At 72.3% G+C, this 12,564-nt stretch overlaps 2 protein-coding genes across 7 annotated transcripts in view; one reads left to right on the forward strand and one right to left on the reverse strand.

Moving 5' to 3' along the window:
• Positions 1–105: 105 nt before the first annotated feature.
• On the forward strand, positions 106–9,265 carry LOC311208571 (cullin-9-like). 6 transcript variants are annotated; one of them, XM_084285392.1, is made up of 28 exons: positions 106–615; positions 923–1,077; positions 1,149–1,637; positions 1,758–1,893; positions 2,214–2,404; positions 2,474–2,894; positions 3,009–3,198; positions 3,276–3,483; positions 3,570–3,757; positions 3,835–4,043; positions 4,128–4,389; positions 4,502–4,607; positions 4,843–5,070; positions 5,169–5,259; positions 5,340–5,511; positions 5,584–5,689; positions 5,790–5,885; positions 5,977–6,152; positions 6,279–6,658; positions 6,794–6,900; positions 6,992–7,174; positions 7,294–7,442; positions 7,528–7,744; positions 7,817–7,967; positions 8,065–8,201; positions 8,288–8,411; positions 8,675–8,877; positions 8,969–9,265. In XM_084285392.1, the coding sequence occupies exons 1-28, from the start codon at positions 237–239 to the stop codon at positions 9,251–9,253; spliced, it is 5,739 nt and encodes a 1,912-aa protein (XP_084141518.1). In that variant the 5' UTR covers positions 106–236; the 3' UTR covers positions 9,254–9,265. The 6 variants fall into 6 exon arrangements, 5 of the variants coding, with proteins under 5 accessions (XP_084141518.1, XP_084141517.1, XP_084141514.1 ...); XM_084285391.1 differs by having other exon boundaries at positions 6,279–6,412; positions 6,482–6,658; positions 7,528–7,967; XR_014618345.1 differs by having other exon boundaries at positions 7,528–7,967; positions 8,752–8,877; positions 8,969–9,105.
• A 266-nt stretch (positions 9,266–9,531) lies between these two features.
• The window catches only part of LOC311208297 (phosphofurin acidic cluster sorting protein 2-like), a 43,404-nt gene continuing 40,371 nt past the window's right edge, over positions 9,532–12,564 (reverse strand). The window contains exons 16-24 of the mRNA XM_084284936.1: positions 12,355–12,509; positions 12,155–12,265; positions 11,962–12,064; positions 11,277–11,319; positions 11,158–11,200; positions 10,931–11,072; positions 10,608–10,831; positions 10,298–10,411; positions 9,532–10,211 (exon numbers count right to left, since the gene is read on the reverse strand). Of these exons, the coding sequence (XP_084141062.1) occupies positions 10,096–10,211; positions 10,298–10,411; positions 10,608–10,831; positions 10,931–11,072; positions 11,158–11,200; positions 11,277–11,319; positions 11,962–12,064; positions 12,155–12,265; positions 12,355–12,509 (1,051 nt within the window). The 3' untranslated portion in view covers positions 9,532–10,095. The remainder of the gene's footprint in view (positions 10,212–10,297; positions 10,412–10,607; positions 10,832–10,930; positions 11,073–11,157; positions 11,201–11,276; positions 11,320–11,961; positions 12,065–12,154; positions 12,266–12,354; positions 12,510–12,564) is intronic.

Here is a 12,564-nt window from a genome sequence, read left to right on the forward strand (position 1 = left end):
GTGTCATGCGAGCCGCTCAGCCTCCTCCTCCTGCTGCTGGGCATGGGCCCCCAGCTCCTCCCAGTCCCCCCAGTACCGGCCTGGTGGTGCCGCTGGGCCCCGAGCTGCAGGCCTGCCCGCGGGAGCTGCTGCGGCAGCGGCGAGGCCAGGACGGGCAGCCGCAGTACCTGGTGCGCTGGAGCCTGGTGCGCTCGGAGTCCTCGGCGGGGCCCGACGCCGGGAGCGTGTCGCTGTGGATGTCCGCGGAGGAGGCGTGCGCCAGCTGCCCGGCGCTGCTGGGCGAGGGGAAGCCGGCGGGGCCGCGGGCCGAGGAGGAGGAGGAGGAGGAGCAGGAGGAGAGGGCGGCCGGCCCGGACGAAGCCTCGCTGCGGGAGATGGAGGCCGACGTCGGGAGCCTGGTGCGGCGAGCCGGCCGGCAGCTGGGCGGCGCCGGGGCCGCCTCCGTGCTGGACACCGTCCACGTGCTGAGCGCCTACGCCGGCATCGGCTCGCTGGCGGGCGCCTTCAGGGAGACGGGAGCCCTCGAGCTGCTGGCGAGGATGCTGTGCCACAAGGACAAGCGGATCTGCCGCAGCGCCGGCAAGATGCTGAGGGCCCTGGCTTCGCACGACGCAGGTCGGGGGGCTGGGAGGGAAGCAGGGTGCCCTTCACCTCGTCCATGGCAGTCCCTCCAGTAGCTGATTTAGGGGACACACACTGTTCCCACTGCGGTGTCTGAGAGCCCCCAGTGCTCCCCTCACTGGCACCGAGACCCCCCGGCCACCCCAGTCGCTGGTGCCACATTTCTCCCCATGCACACAGCTCTCCCCAGTAGCTGCACACATGCACACACACAAGAGAGAAATGTTTCATCTCTCATGTGTCCCAGGGTGGCGTGAGGGCTGCCTTTAGGAGGCCTGAAGGGTTTCTGCTGTTCTTACAGGGAGCTGGGCGTATGTCCTGCTGTCCCTGAGCCAGCAGGACGGCGTCGAGCAGCACATGGACTTCGACAGCCGCTACACCTTGCTGGAGCTATTTGCTGAGACAACGTCCTCGGAAGAGCACTGCATGTCCTTTGAGGGCATCCACCTTCCCCAGGTAGGGGGGGAGCCCGGTTTGGGGGTGGAGGCGCTGATCCAGGCAGCCCCTGAGGGCCCTGCCCGTTGCAGATCCCCGGGAAGCAGCTGTTCGCCCTGGTGAAGCGCTACCTGCGCGTCACCTCCCTCCTGGAGGAGCTCGGCAGCGGCGAGGAGCAGGGAGGGGAGCAGCCGGAGAGCAGCCGCGTGAAGCAGGAGTTTGAGTTCAGCATGGCGATGGCCGGCCTCATCGTGGAGCTGCTGCGTGCCATGGGCTGGGAGCACAGCCACGAGCCAGAGCCGCCGGCCTGGCAGGAGACAAAGCCTCAAACCACCCGCTCCATCTTCCAGCACGGGGCCACGTCCTGCAGTGCTGCCCAGGCAGCCCCGGCTCCTGCACCGAAGGAGCCCAGCGCCTTCAAGACGCGCTCGGCCTTCCCCAGCCGCAGCAGCTACGTGGAGTACGTGCGGGCGCAGCTGGTGCGCGGCATGCGGGTGCGCCTGCTGGAGGACTATGAGCAGGTCAGCGCGGGGGACGAGGGCGAATTTCGGCAGAGCAACGATGGCACGCCGCCCGTGCAGGTACCTGCTGCTGCGAGGACGGAGCCAACCATCTTGGCACCGCTGTGGAACCTCGTGTAGGGGCAGCACGGGTTATCTTCTGTTCCCTCGCTCACCTCTCTGTGGGTCTCTCCTCCGCAGGTGTACTGGCAAGCCCTGGGCTGCACCTACTGGGTTCACTGGCACATGGTGGAGATCATCGGCTCCCCAGGGCAGGAGGAGCAGGAGGGCCGGCAGCGGGGGACGAGGCTGATAAACAGCCACAAACTGGCAGCAGGTGAGCATCGCCTCGGCTGCACCTGCGGCTCCTCTAACCGGCCCTGCTGGCACTCTGGGTGCTGCGTGACGGAGCCTTGCCCTGCTCCAGGTGCTGCAGGAGCAGTTTGGCACAGCCCTGAGCTGGAGGTGCCCATTTCGGCTCCGTGCTCCTGCTCCCGGCACGTCCCCTCCCTCCTCTCGCCTCCCTTTCCCGCGGCAAGCTGGGGGCAGCGGGGACCCCTCGTGCTGCACGGGAGCTGTGTGTGGCAGCGAGGGGCACGCAGCAGCGGGGCAGCTGGCGGAGCTGACGCCGCCTCCCCTGGCTCTGCCGCCCTGCAGGGGCGCAGCCGTTCTGCCCCAAGCCCCTGGGGGGGCTGTACTCCCCGCCCTACCTGGGGGAGCAGCCGAGCCAGGCCGCGGGGACGCTGAGCCGCGCCGAGTGGTGGGAGCTGCTCTTCTTCGTGAGGCAGCTGGAAGCGCAGGAGCAGGAGGAGATCGCCCGCCTGCTCCAGCGGCAGCGGGCAGCGCAGGTGGGGGCCGAGGGGCGAGGGTGGGCAGCGGGGACCCGGCCGGGGGCTGACGCGGCCCCGTCTGTGCAGCTGCCGGGGCTGGACGAGGAGGCCCTGATCCAGCTGCCGGTGCCCGCGGGGCTGGCCCAGGAGGTGCTGCGGGTCTTGGAGGAGCGGAGCCGGGGCAGCGCCCGCAGCCACCTGCGCGGCTCCCGCGTCTACGGCAAGTACTGGCCGGGCAGGGGGGCCGAGCGGGACGGCGGGGGCAGCCCCGAGGTGCCCTCGGAGGGTGCCGGCTGTGGGAGCGCTGGGCCTGGTGCTGCGAGGGACGAGGCAGCGAGGGACGAGGCAGCGAGGGACAAGGAAGCAAAGGATGAGGCAGCGAGGGACGAGGCAGCGAGGGACGAGGACGAGGACGGCGTCTGCACGGAGCTCAAGTCGGATTCCCAGCTGTTCGGAGAGCTGCTGGAGAGGGAAGGGCTGCGCCTCCCGGAGGCGGCGGAGAGCGGAGGTGACGCCCCGGGGGACACGGGCACGGGGCGCTGGAACCCATGCGGGGCTGCGGGCGCCCCGTGAGCGGCTGCGGGCGCTGCTGCCGCCCTGACGGCCCGGCCTCCCCCGGCAGCGTGGGGCAGCTGCGAGGGGGCGAGCGGCAGGGGCTCGCTGGCCGAGGTGGCGCGGGTGATGGAGGCGATCCGGAGCGGCGGCTGCGAGGCGGAGCTGCGCGTGGCCGGGCTGCAGCACATGGTGAGGGTCCTGCAGCAGGAGCCGGAGCCGGAGCCGGAGCAGCAGCAGCCGGGCGGCGAGGGCACCAGGTGCGAGGGGAGCCCGGCACGGGCAGGGCGGCCGAGGGCAGGGCGCCGAGCCCCTCCTGAGCGGCCTCTGCGCGCAGGGAGAAGCTGGTGAGGGCGGCGGTGGAGCTGCTGAGCGCCCAGGCGGCCGAGAAGCGCCCGGCGGCGCTGGCGCTGCGGCTGGTGGCCCTGCTGCTGGAGAGGCGCGCCTGGCGCGTGCCCTTCGCCACGGAGGGCGGCGTGTGGGCCGTGCTGGGCTGCATGCGGCAGCACGCCGCCTCCGCCCTGGTGCAGCAGGCGGGCCTGGCGGTGAGGAGCGGCCGCGGGGCGCCGCGGGCGGCGGGGCCGGGCCGGCGGAGGCGCCCGCAGCCCCTGAGCCGCCCCGGGCCCCGCAGGCCCTGAAGGCGCTGGTGGGAGCCGGCGAGCCCGGAGGCGCCGCGGGGACGCCCTCGGCCCTGAGCCACGGCGACGCGCAGCTGCTGCGGGAGGTCTTCGCCAGCATCGGCTCCGCCGGCGGCGAGGGCTCGCCGGGCCTGCTGAGCGCCATCCCCGCCGCCGTGCGCGCCATGCGGGGCGTCCCCGGGTAGGGACGAGGAATGGGACCAGGGAGGGCAGGTGCCATGGGGCCAGGGCACCACCACGTCGTGCCTGTCCCCGCAGGGGCGCCTCGGGCGTGCGGAACGGCTTGCTGGTGCTGAGGATGCTGGTGGACGGGCACCGGGGCCTGGCGGAGCAGCTGGTGAGCGGCGAGCTCCCCGCGGTGCTGCAGAGCTGCTGGCGGGACGGGCAGGGCCCCACCGCGCTGCTGGCCCTCGGCGTCATCAACCGCCTGGCGGAGCACCGGCTGCCCCTGGGCCCCGAGACCCCAGGTAGTGACCCCGCGCCCCCTCCCCGCGCCGCGGCCCCACGGTGCCCGGGCCGGGCCCGCCACGTCCCCGCTCCCTGTCCCGCAGGCGCCGAGGCCCTGCTGGAGGCCAGGGGCGCGCAGACGCCCGCGGGCGGCCCGGGGGACGGCGCGCTGCCCGAGGACGTGGTGGTGGCCCTGGAGCGGCAGCTCTGCGGCGGAGGCCCCGTTCCCGACCCCGGCCCCGAGCCCGACCCCGAGCCCTCCGGCCGGGCGTCCCCGCGGCCGCAGGAGCGCCGCTGCTTCCGAGCGCTGCTGCGCAGCCTGGAGCTGCGGGGGGCCGAGAAGAGCATCGGGCTGCGGGTCCTCAGGTGGGCTGTGAGGGGATCTGCAGGACGTGGCCCCTGCGGGAGGAGGAGGAGGAGCAGGGCAGCGGGGCTGGCTTTGTGTGCCGCGTCCTGAGGGGCCCTGTCCCTCGCTCAGGATCCTGAACAAGTTCCTGGACGGCTTCCAGGAGGACGCGCTGCCCTGGCACGAGTGCGTGGAGCCCTGCTTGTCCTTGCTGAGTGCCCACAGCAGCGACCGCGAGGTGAGGGGGTCCTGGAGAGGGGCGGCTCTGCTGGCTGTGCCGGGGGTGCCTCGGGGCCCCTGCCCGCAGCCTCCCGGCCTCGTGGCACGCCCCGGGAGCAGCCCTCACGGCCGCGTGGCGGTGGCTGCGTGCCCAGCAGCAGCTGGGTCCCTTGGGAGAGGGGCTGGGGCCCTGCGGCACGGCGCTGGGGGGCTCCTGGTGCCGGGCTGGCGGCTCAGGGCTGCCTCCTCCGCAGGCGGTGCAGGAGGTCGTCGGCTTCCTGCACCGCCTGGCCGCCGCCAGCAAGGACTGCGCCGTGGCCATGTGCCGCGCGGGCACCTACGAGGCCCTGGACAAAGCCCTGGAGAAGCACAGCTCGGCCGTGCCCACGGCGCCAGCCCTGCTGCAGCTGCTGAGCGGCTGCGAGAAGTTCGCCGGCCTGCACAGGACGCTGACGGGCAGCATCTTGGCCGGCTGCATCCAGGTGGGCCCGGGCAGCCGGGGAGCCCCCCGGGAGCCCTGCCCCCAGTAACCGCCCGTCCCCGTCCCGTCCCCGTCCCCGTCCCCGTCCCCGTCCCGCAGCTGGCGCTGGGGCAGATCGAGGAGCACCGCCGCAGCCAGCGGCCCATCAGCATCCCCTTCTTCGACGTCTTCCTGCGCAAGCTGTGCCGAGGTGAGCGTGGGGAGGGAGCGGGGCCCCGGCGCCCGCTGTGCCTGGCTGGCAGCTGGAGGCTCCGCGCGCCCTCCCCGCAGGCTCCAGCGTGGAGGCGAGGGAGGACAAGTGCTGGGAGAAGCTGCAGGTCTCCTCCAACCCGCACCGCGCCGGCAAGCTGACGGACAGGAACCCCAAGACCTACTGGGAGTCCAACGGCAGCACCGGCTCCCACTTCATCACCCTGCACATGCAGTGCGGGGTGGTGGTCAGGTAGGGCCGGGGGTCCCGGGGGCAGGGAGCCCCGAGGGTCTGCCCGAGCCCTGCCTCACGGACCCCACGCAGGGAGCTGAGCATGCTGGTGGCCAGCGAGGACTCGAGCTACATGCCGGCCCGCGTGGTGGTGCTGGGGGGGGACAGCCCCGCGGCCATCAGGACGGAGCTCAGTGCCGTGAGTCCACCGGGGCTGGACCGGGGGCTGGCACCGGGGGCTGGCCGGGGCCGCGGGCGCTCCCCGTGCCGCTGGCTGAGGGCTCGCCGTGTGCCCGCAGGTGACCGTGCCGCCCTCGGCCAGCCGGGTGGTGCTGCTGCGGAACGCGCCGCGCTTCTGGCCCCTCATCCAGATCCGGGTGAAGCGCTGCCAGCAGGTGGGGAGCCGGGGCCAGTGGCACAGGGCTGGCGGCGAGGGGCTGGGGGCCGAGCTCTCTCTCTCCCTCTCTCCCTCTCTCCCTCCCGCAGGGCGGCATCGACACGCGCGTGCGCGGCATCGAGGTGCTGGGCCCCAAGCCCAGCTTCTGGCCCGTCTTCAAGGAGCAGCTGTGCCGGCGGACCTCCCTCTGCTGCGCCGCTCGGGCGCACGCCTGGGGCCAGGAGATCCGCCGGGACCGGGGGCGGCTGCTGCAGCTCTTCGGCAGGTGAGGGGCCAAGGGAGTGGGGGTGCCCTGGGGCGGCCGGGGGCGTCCTGCCGGGGTGCCGAACCCTGTCCTGCCCCCCTCTCCCCTGTCCTGCCCCCCTCTCCCCTCTCCCCTGTCCCATTGCAGGCTGAACCGGGCGCTGCGGCACGAGCAGGACTTCGCCGAGCGCTTCCTTCCCGACGACGAGGCGGCCCGGGCCTTGGGCAGGACGTGCTGGGAGGCCCTGGTGAGCCCCCTGGTGCAGAGCATCACCAGCCCAGGTACCGCTCGCGCCCCTCCCCGCGCTGCCCCGTCCCCGGGCGCCCGCCCTGAGCCCCGCGGCCCCGCAGACCCCAGCGGCGTCAGCCCCCTGGCCTGGCTGCTGAGCGAGTACCTGGGGAGCGGGGAGCCGGCCCAGCGCCCCCCGGCCCGCGGCGACGCCTTCGGCTCCTGCGTGCGGCTCCTGACCCAGCTCCTGGTGCACGTGGACCCCGGCGGCGCCGAGCCGGAGGAGGCGAGGGCGGCGGGTGAGCGAGGGGCTGCCCTCGGGAGGGGGCTCCGCAGAGGGCCCTGGGGCACAGGAGGGCTCGCGGCCGAGCCTCCCCGTGGCCGTGCTGCCGGCACCGTGTGCGGGGAGCTGAGCCCCGGCTGTGCCCCGGCAGGCGGGCAGGAGGGCAGCAACAAGGAGGCGCTGCCCAGGGCGGTGGCGCAGACGCCGAGCGGGCTGCGGGGCATGGCGCAGTGCTGGCGCGGCGTGGTGCAGCAGCAGGTAGGGCTGGGGCTGGGGCTGGGGCTGGGGCTGGGGGCGGGGGGCAGCGGGCCGGGGCTGGGTGCTGAGCCCGGCGGTGCCGTGCCCCCAGGCGCAGCGGTTCCTGCAGGCGGCGGGGCAGGCGCCAGACGTGGCGGAGCGGTACTGCGGGCTGTACCGGCGCCTGCGCGGCGCCATGGAGGAGCTCTTCGGGCAGCAGGCTGCCTTCCTGGGCGCCCTGGGCCAGGGCTTCGCGGGGGCGCTGCTGCAGCTCCCCTTCCTCACCGCCCTGCACGTGAGTCCGGGCGGTGTGGCTCCAGCTCCGGGGCCTTGGGTGAGCTCCAGGGTGGCCACGTCCTGGCCACCCCGGGGCCGTGGGGCGCCCCCTGCACACCCGTCCCCGTCCCCCCGCAGGCGAGCGAGCGGTTCGCCCGCTACGTGGACGGGAAGATCCAGGAGCTCGGCGGGGCCGCGGGCAGCACGGGGCTGCTGCAGCAGCTGCTGGAGCCCTTCGTCGTCTTCAGCGGCCTGGAGTTCGCCCACACCTTTGAGCACTTCTACCGGTGAGGTGGCCGTGGCCACGCGCTGGGGACGAGGCCGGGCTGGGTGGCGGTGGCGGTGGCCCTGACGCGCCGGTGGCTGTGGCAGGCTGTACCTGGGGGACCGGCTCCTGGCGCAGGGCCCCTCGTGGCTGGAAGGGGCCGTCCTGGAGCAGCTGGGGCTGTGCTTCCCCCGCCGCTTCCCCCAGCAGATGCTGAGCGACCTGGCCGAGTCGGAGGAGCTGCAGCGGCAGTTCCGCCTCTTCCAGCTGCAGGAGCGGGACAAGCGGCTGCTGGAGCCGGGCGTGGAGAGCCCCGAGCACGAGGTGAGCGGGGCCGGCTGGGGGCCAACGTGCTCCCCGCGGGGCCCTGAGCTGCCCCCGTGTCCCCGTGTGCAGGTGCCGGGGGAGGCTGCGGAGGTGACGGTGCTGGCCCTGTCCCCGCGCTGCTGGCCCGTGTCCCCGCTGTGCCGCATGGCCGAGCCCGGGAGGTTCTTCCCGGCCGCGCTGAGCTCCCCGCTGGGCGCCTTCGCCGCCTTCTGCGGGCAGAGTGAGTGCCACGGGGTGCCCGGCACCGGGGCTGCTGGGGCTGGGGGCTGCCTGGCAGTGCTGTCAGCCCTGGCGCTGGTGCTGGTGTCCCCTGGCAGGCCAGAGCTGGGCGGGCGCGAGGCCCCGGGGGCTGCAGTGGACGTGGCTGGGCCGTGCCGAGCTGCGCTTCGGAGACTGCGTCCTGCACGTGTCCACGCTGCAGATGTTCGTCCTGCTGCGCTTCAACGGCGCCGAGGTAGGAGCCGGGGCTGAGCGGGGCCGTGACCCCTGCCGGGGGTCTCCGGGCGCTGAGGTCCTCGCCCGGCCGCTGCCCTCCCGCAGGAGGTGGCCGTGGAGTCCCTGCTGCAGGCCACGGGGCTCCCTGCGGAGCTGCTGCAGCAGGCGCTGGCACCGCTGACCGAGGGCGAGGGCGAGGGCGTCCTGCTGCGGAGCTGCGCGCCGGGGGGTGAGCGCGGGGCCGGGCACCCTCGGGGGTGCTGGGGGGTGCTGGGGGGGTGGAGGGGCTCGGGGGGATGCGGAGGGGCTCGGGGGGAGTCTGGCTGCTGGGGCTGTGTCCCGGGGTGCGGTTGGGGCTGGGCTTTGGGGTGTGTGGGGCTGGGGGCTCGTGGGCATGCGGGTGGTGGGGCCGGGCTCGGGGTGACGGCAGCGGTCCCTGGGGCTCCTGCAGGGAGCAGCTCGGGGCCCGGCTGACCGTGGGCCGGGTGCTAGCTCCAGGTGCCCTGCGGCTGAACCGGGCGGCCCTGGCCCAAGCCTCCGGCCGCCAGCTGAGGCTGCTGCCCCGGCAGAGGTACCTGCGGGCAGAGAGGGCTGAGAGCGGCGCCCTGGAGAGGAAGAGGAACGTCCTCTGCTGCCTCCTCAGCCGCATCCTCAAGGCGGAGAGGCGGCTGCACATCGACAACCTGGTGTTCAGGGTAGGGAGGCTGCGGGCGGGGGGCGGCGAGGGGCTGCCCGGGGGCCGTGCCGGGCGCTGCCCTGCAGCTGGCGGCTCCCTCGCTGCTGTAGGTGCTCGCTGCCTGCCAGAAGGGCGAGCTGGGGCCGGGGCTGCAGTTCCCGAGCTTCTGCTGCCACAGCGTGGACGTGCTGTCCTGCGTGCTGCACCTGCTGAACCAGGGCTACCTGCGGCGCCAGGAGGAGAGGCCCCACGTCCTGGAGTACGTCCCTGATGAGTCCCCAGCACCCCCCAGCTCACAGGCACAGCCCCCCGTTGCCTTCCAGACTGTGGAGATCAAGACAGCCCCGAGCCCGGCGGCTGCTGAGAGGAGACAGACTTTCTCCACGTTCAGGTAGATAAGGAGCAGGCTGGGCATAGCCTGTGTCCTGCTGGCCCAGCCCTTCCTGAGGACTTTAATTTTGAATAAAGAAGCCCAGCTGTTCCCAATCCCATCGGCTGATGTGTCTGAGGGCTGCACCTGGTCCCTAGGGTGGCGTGGTGGGGTTGTGCCTTTGTTTTCCACCTCCCCGAGGTGGCCCTGCCTGCTGGAGAGGTGCTGGCGGCCACCTTCAGGCTGTTTTGTTCCCTCTGAACCGTGCCGTCGGGCATGGAGGGAGCCACACCACCGCCGCCGTAATGGTACCAGCATTAATTTATTAAAATTAATCCCGAAAAGTAACCGTACAATAAATTTAAAAAAAATAGAATCTTGTAAAAAAAAATCCCAGCTGCCCCCAGGCCGCGCCTCCAGCTGGCAGCACCCTGGGGACAGGGCTGGGGGGGGGGGGGGGATGTGGACATGAGGGTGACCCCCCCGGCAGCCTGGGCACGGCTTTGGCTTCACCTCGCCGGCCGTGGCAGCGGGGGGACGAGGAGCGTGGCTGAGGCAGGGCCAGGGAGGGCAGGGGGCCCTGCTGAGCAGCCCCTGCTGTGGCTCCGGCGCTGGGGAGCTGCCCGGGCCCAGCCCAGCTGGGGCCCCGGCGGCCGCAGCGGGGAAAAGGGGGGCCCGGAGAACCCCCCCCAGGGTCCCCTTGTCCCAGGCTGCCGTTGGGGGTGAGGGGAGGCGGATGGCGCGGTGCCCTGGCTGGTGTCGGAGGATGCGTGGAGCCGGCCTCGGTGCGGGTGTGGAGGGCCCTCTGCAGAGCTGGAGGGGGCTGGGCCGTGGAGTGGGGGCTCCCCTGCCCCTCCGCAGCGCCTCTCACACGCCCTTGGAGTAGCCGAAGATGCCCACGGGGAGGTACTTGACATGCGTTGGCCACTGCGCTGCCAGCTGGAAAAACTTCACGTCGTTCCACTCCACCCCATCTATGGAGACTGAGAGCAGGGGGGGGGCGGTGAGGTGCAGCCCCGGACCCCTGCTCGGGTGCCTGCGGCCCTGCAGGGCTGGTGCCCCCCCTCACCTCGCAACATGGTGTTCTGGTGCTTGGCTGTGCAGATGAGGCGTGTGATCCCCTCGATGACTTGGCTCTTGGGCTCCAGGTCCTTCTCCTTGGGTTTCTTGCTCAGGAACATCACTGGGGGGCCGTGGCCAGACGAGACCACCATCAGGACGTCCCCACCTGGCCCGGGGTGGGACCCCTCTCCCCAGGGCTGCCTTCACCGCCTGGTTCCTGCCCTGCCAGCTCCCAGCTCTGCCCTCCCGCAGGCTCCCCCCTGCCCTTTTTTCCAACTGGTTGTACCCCCGAAAACTGGAGAGGGACGAGGCCTTACCTTTCTTGTTCTTCTCCTTGGTGACCACGGTCATGGCCATGGTGCTGGGCGGCACCAGCTCCCCGACGCCGGGGATGCGGCTGACCTGGAGCGAGCGGAAATTGCTCTTGAGCGTGTTCTTGATGCCCGTCTCCCTCTTCTCGCCCTCCTTCTTCCTCTCCAGCCCCTGGGTCGTCCAGTAGTCCACCTGCAGGCCCATCACCTCCACGCCGGGGCTCAGAGACCTGGCCAAGAGGGGAGCAGCCATTAACCCAGCTGCAGCCAGCCCCGGGACCTGGCAGCCTGGCCTGGGAGCACCCCAAACCCTCGTGTCCCTTCCTTACCCGGCCCCCGAGAGCCCGCTGCTGACCGACGGGGAGGGCGGCGGGGTGCTCACGGTCTCCTTGCCGTAGGGGGCTGCTCCGCTGGCGGTTGGCGTTGAGCTCAGCAGCGAGGGGGCGCAGGCTGTGGCATCGTCCGAGTCCACTGGGGAGGGCAAGTGGGGGTCAGGGGGGCTGGGGGACAGCACCGAGGAGCTCCTCGTGGTGAGGAAGGGGCTCCAGGGACTCACCGGAGGCGCTGAAGGACTGCTCCACCAGGCCCACCTTCACCACCTGCGAGGAGAGACGGGTGAGACGAGCCCCGCCAGCACCACGCGCTGCCCCTCTGCCCCCAGCCCATCACACTCACCCCCACGAAGGGCACAAACTTCTGGCAGGAGTCCTCATCGGGGCTGCGCAAGGAAGGAAAGCTGGTCAGGGGCCGGCCAGCCTCGTGGCTCGGGGATCCTCACGCTGGCAAGTGGCCAAAGGGAGCTGGCTCCTGGCCGCCGGGCCCCTCTTCTCTGCCCTCCCTCCCCTGGGCCACCCTGTCCCCGCCGTGGCAGCGCAGGGCACACTACACAAGGAGGCAAGGAGTCGGCCCCTGCGGTGCCGGGAGAGGGCTGGCATGCAGGGAGGGCAGCCCTGCCCCGCTCTGGGGGCCGCGGCTCCTCTGCACTGGCAAGAGGGACGGGACGGGACCGGGACGGACGCACACGGGGTGGGGAGGGAGGGAAGGAGGGCGGGCCAGGCAGCGGCACAGCAAGCACGAGCCAATACCTGATATAAAAATCAAAATAGAGACTTCTCTTCCTTGGGTGCCAGAAACCAAGAGAAGGGAGAGGTGAGAGTGCAGCCGGAACACGAGCGTCAACCCCCCGGGGGCAGCACGCTGCTGGCTCACAGCCCCCAACCCAGCCCAGCCCAGTCCGTCCGTCCGTCCGTCCGTCCCCACCGGGGAGGGGCAGGGGGGGCAGCGCGGGGCCTCACTCAGCTCATCCCCCGTCTCCCCACGTGCCCGGCAGGCAGGGAAGGCCACCCCGGGCTGCGCTCACCTCTTCTGCTTGTACGTCAGCATGGCCTCGGAGATGGGGAGCTGGTGGGAGAGGCTGGCCCCGGCGATGAACTGGGTGACGCGGCCGGCGATGTCCACGGTGTCTGCGGGCACAGGGGGCGGTGAGAGGCCCTGAAGGTGGCTGGGATTGCCTTTTGGGGGTGCTGCCGGCCCCGTCGGGCCCCGTTCCTCACCTGCAGCGGGCGGCTCAGCCCTGCTGAACAGCTCCCGCCACGCCGTGTCCAGGAAGAGCGTGCTGTACTTGTTATCCACCGAGGCCAGGTACTTGGCGAGGGGGTGGGAGCCTGCGGGAGACACGGGGGATGCTGGCTGCAGGCAGGGGAACGGGCTGGGGAGGTGGGGGAGGACAAGGCAGGCTCGCCGTGGCTCTCACCCAGTGGCACGAGCAGGAACCGCAGGTAGTTGAGCCAGTCGGGGGTCTTGCTGGCCAGCTGCTCCACGAAGAAGCGGAGGACCACGCTCAGGTAGCTCTGGTCCCCTGCCACAACCACCTTCACCGGGGGAGGCATGTGGGAGTTGCAGTTACAGCTGCCGGAGGGACAGAAAGACCACCATGGACCCTCGGTGGCTCAGCTGGTGGCCC

Source organism: Netta rufina (genome assembly GCF_964035555.1).
Source record: "Netta rufina genome assembly, chromosome: 3".
NCBI classification, from domain to species: Eukaryota; Metazoa; Chordata; class Aves; order Anseriformes; family Anatidae; genus Netta; species Netta rufina.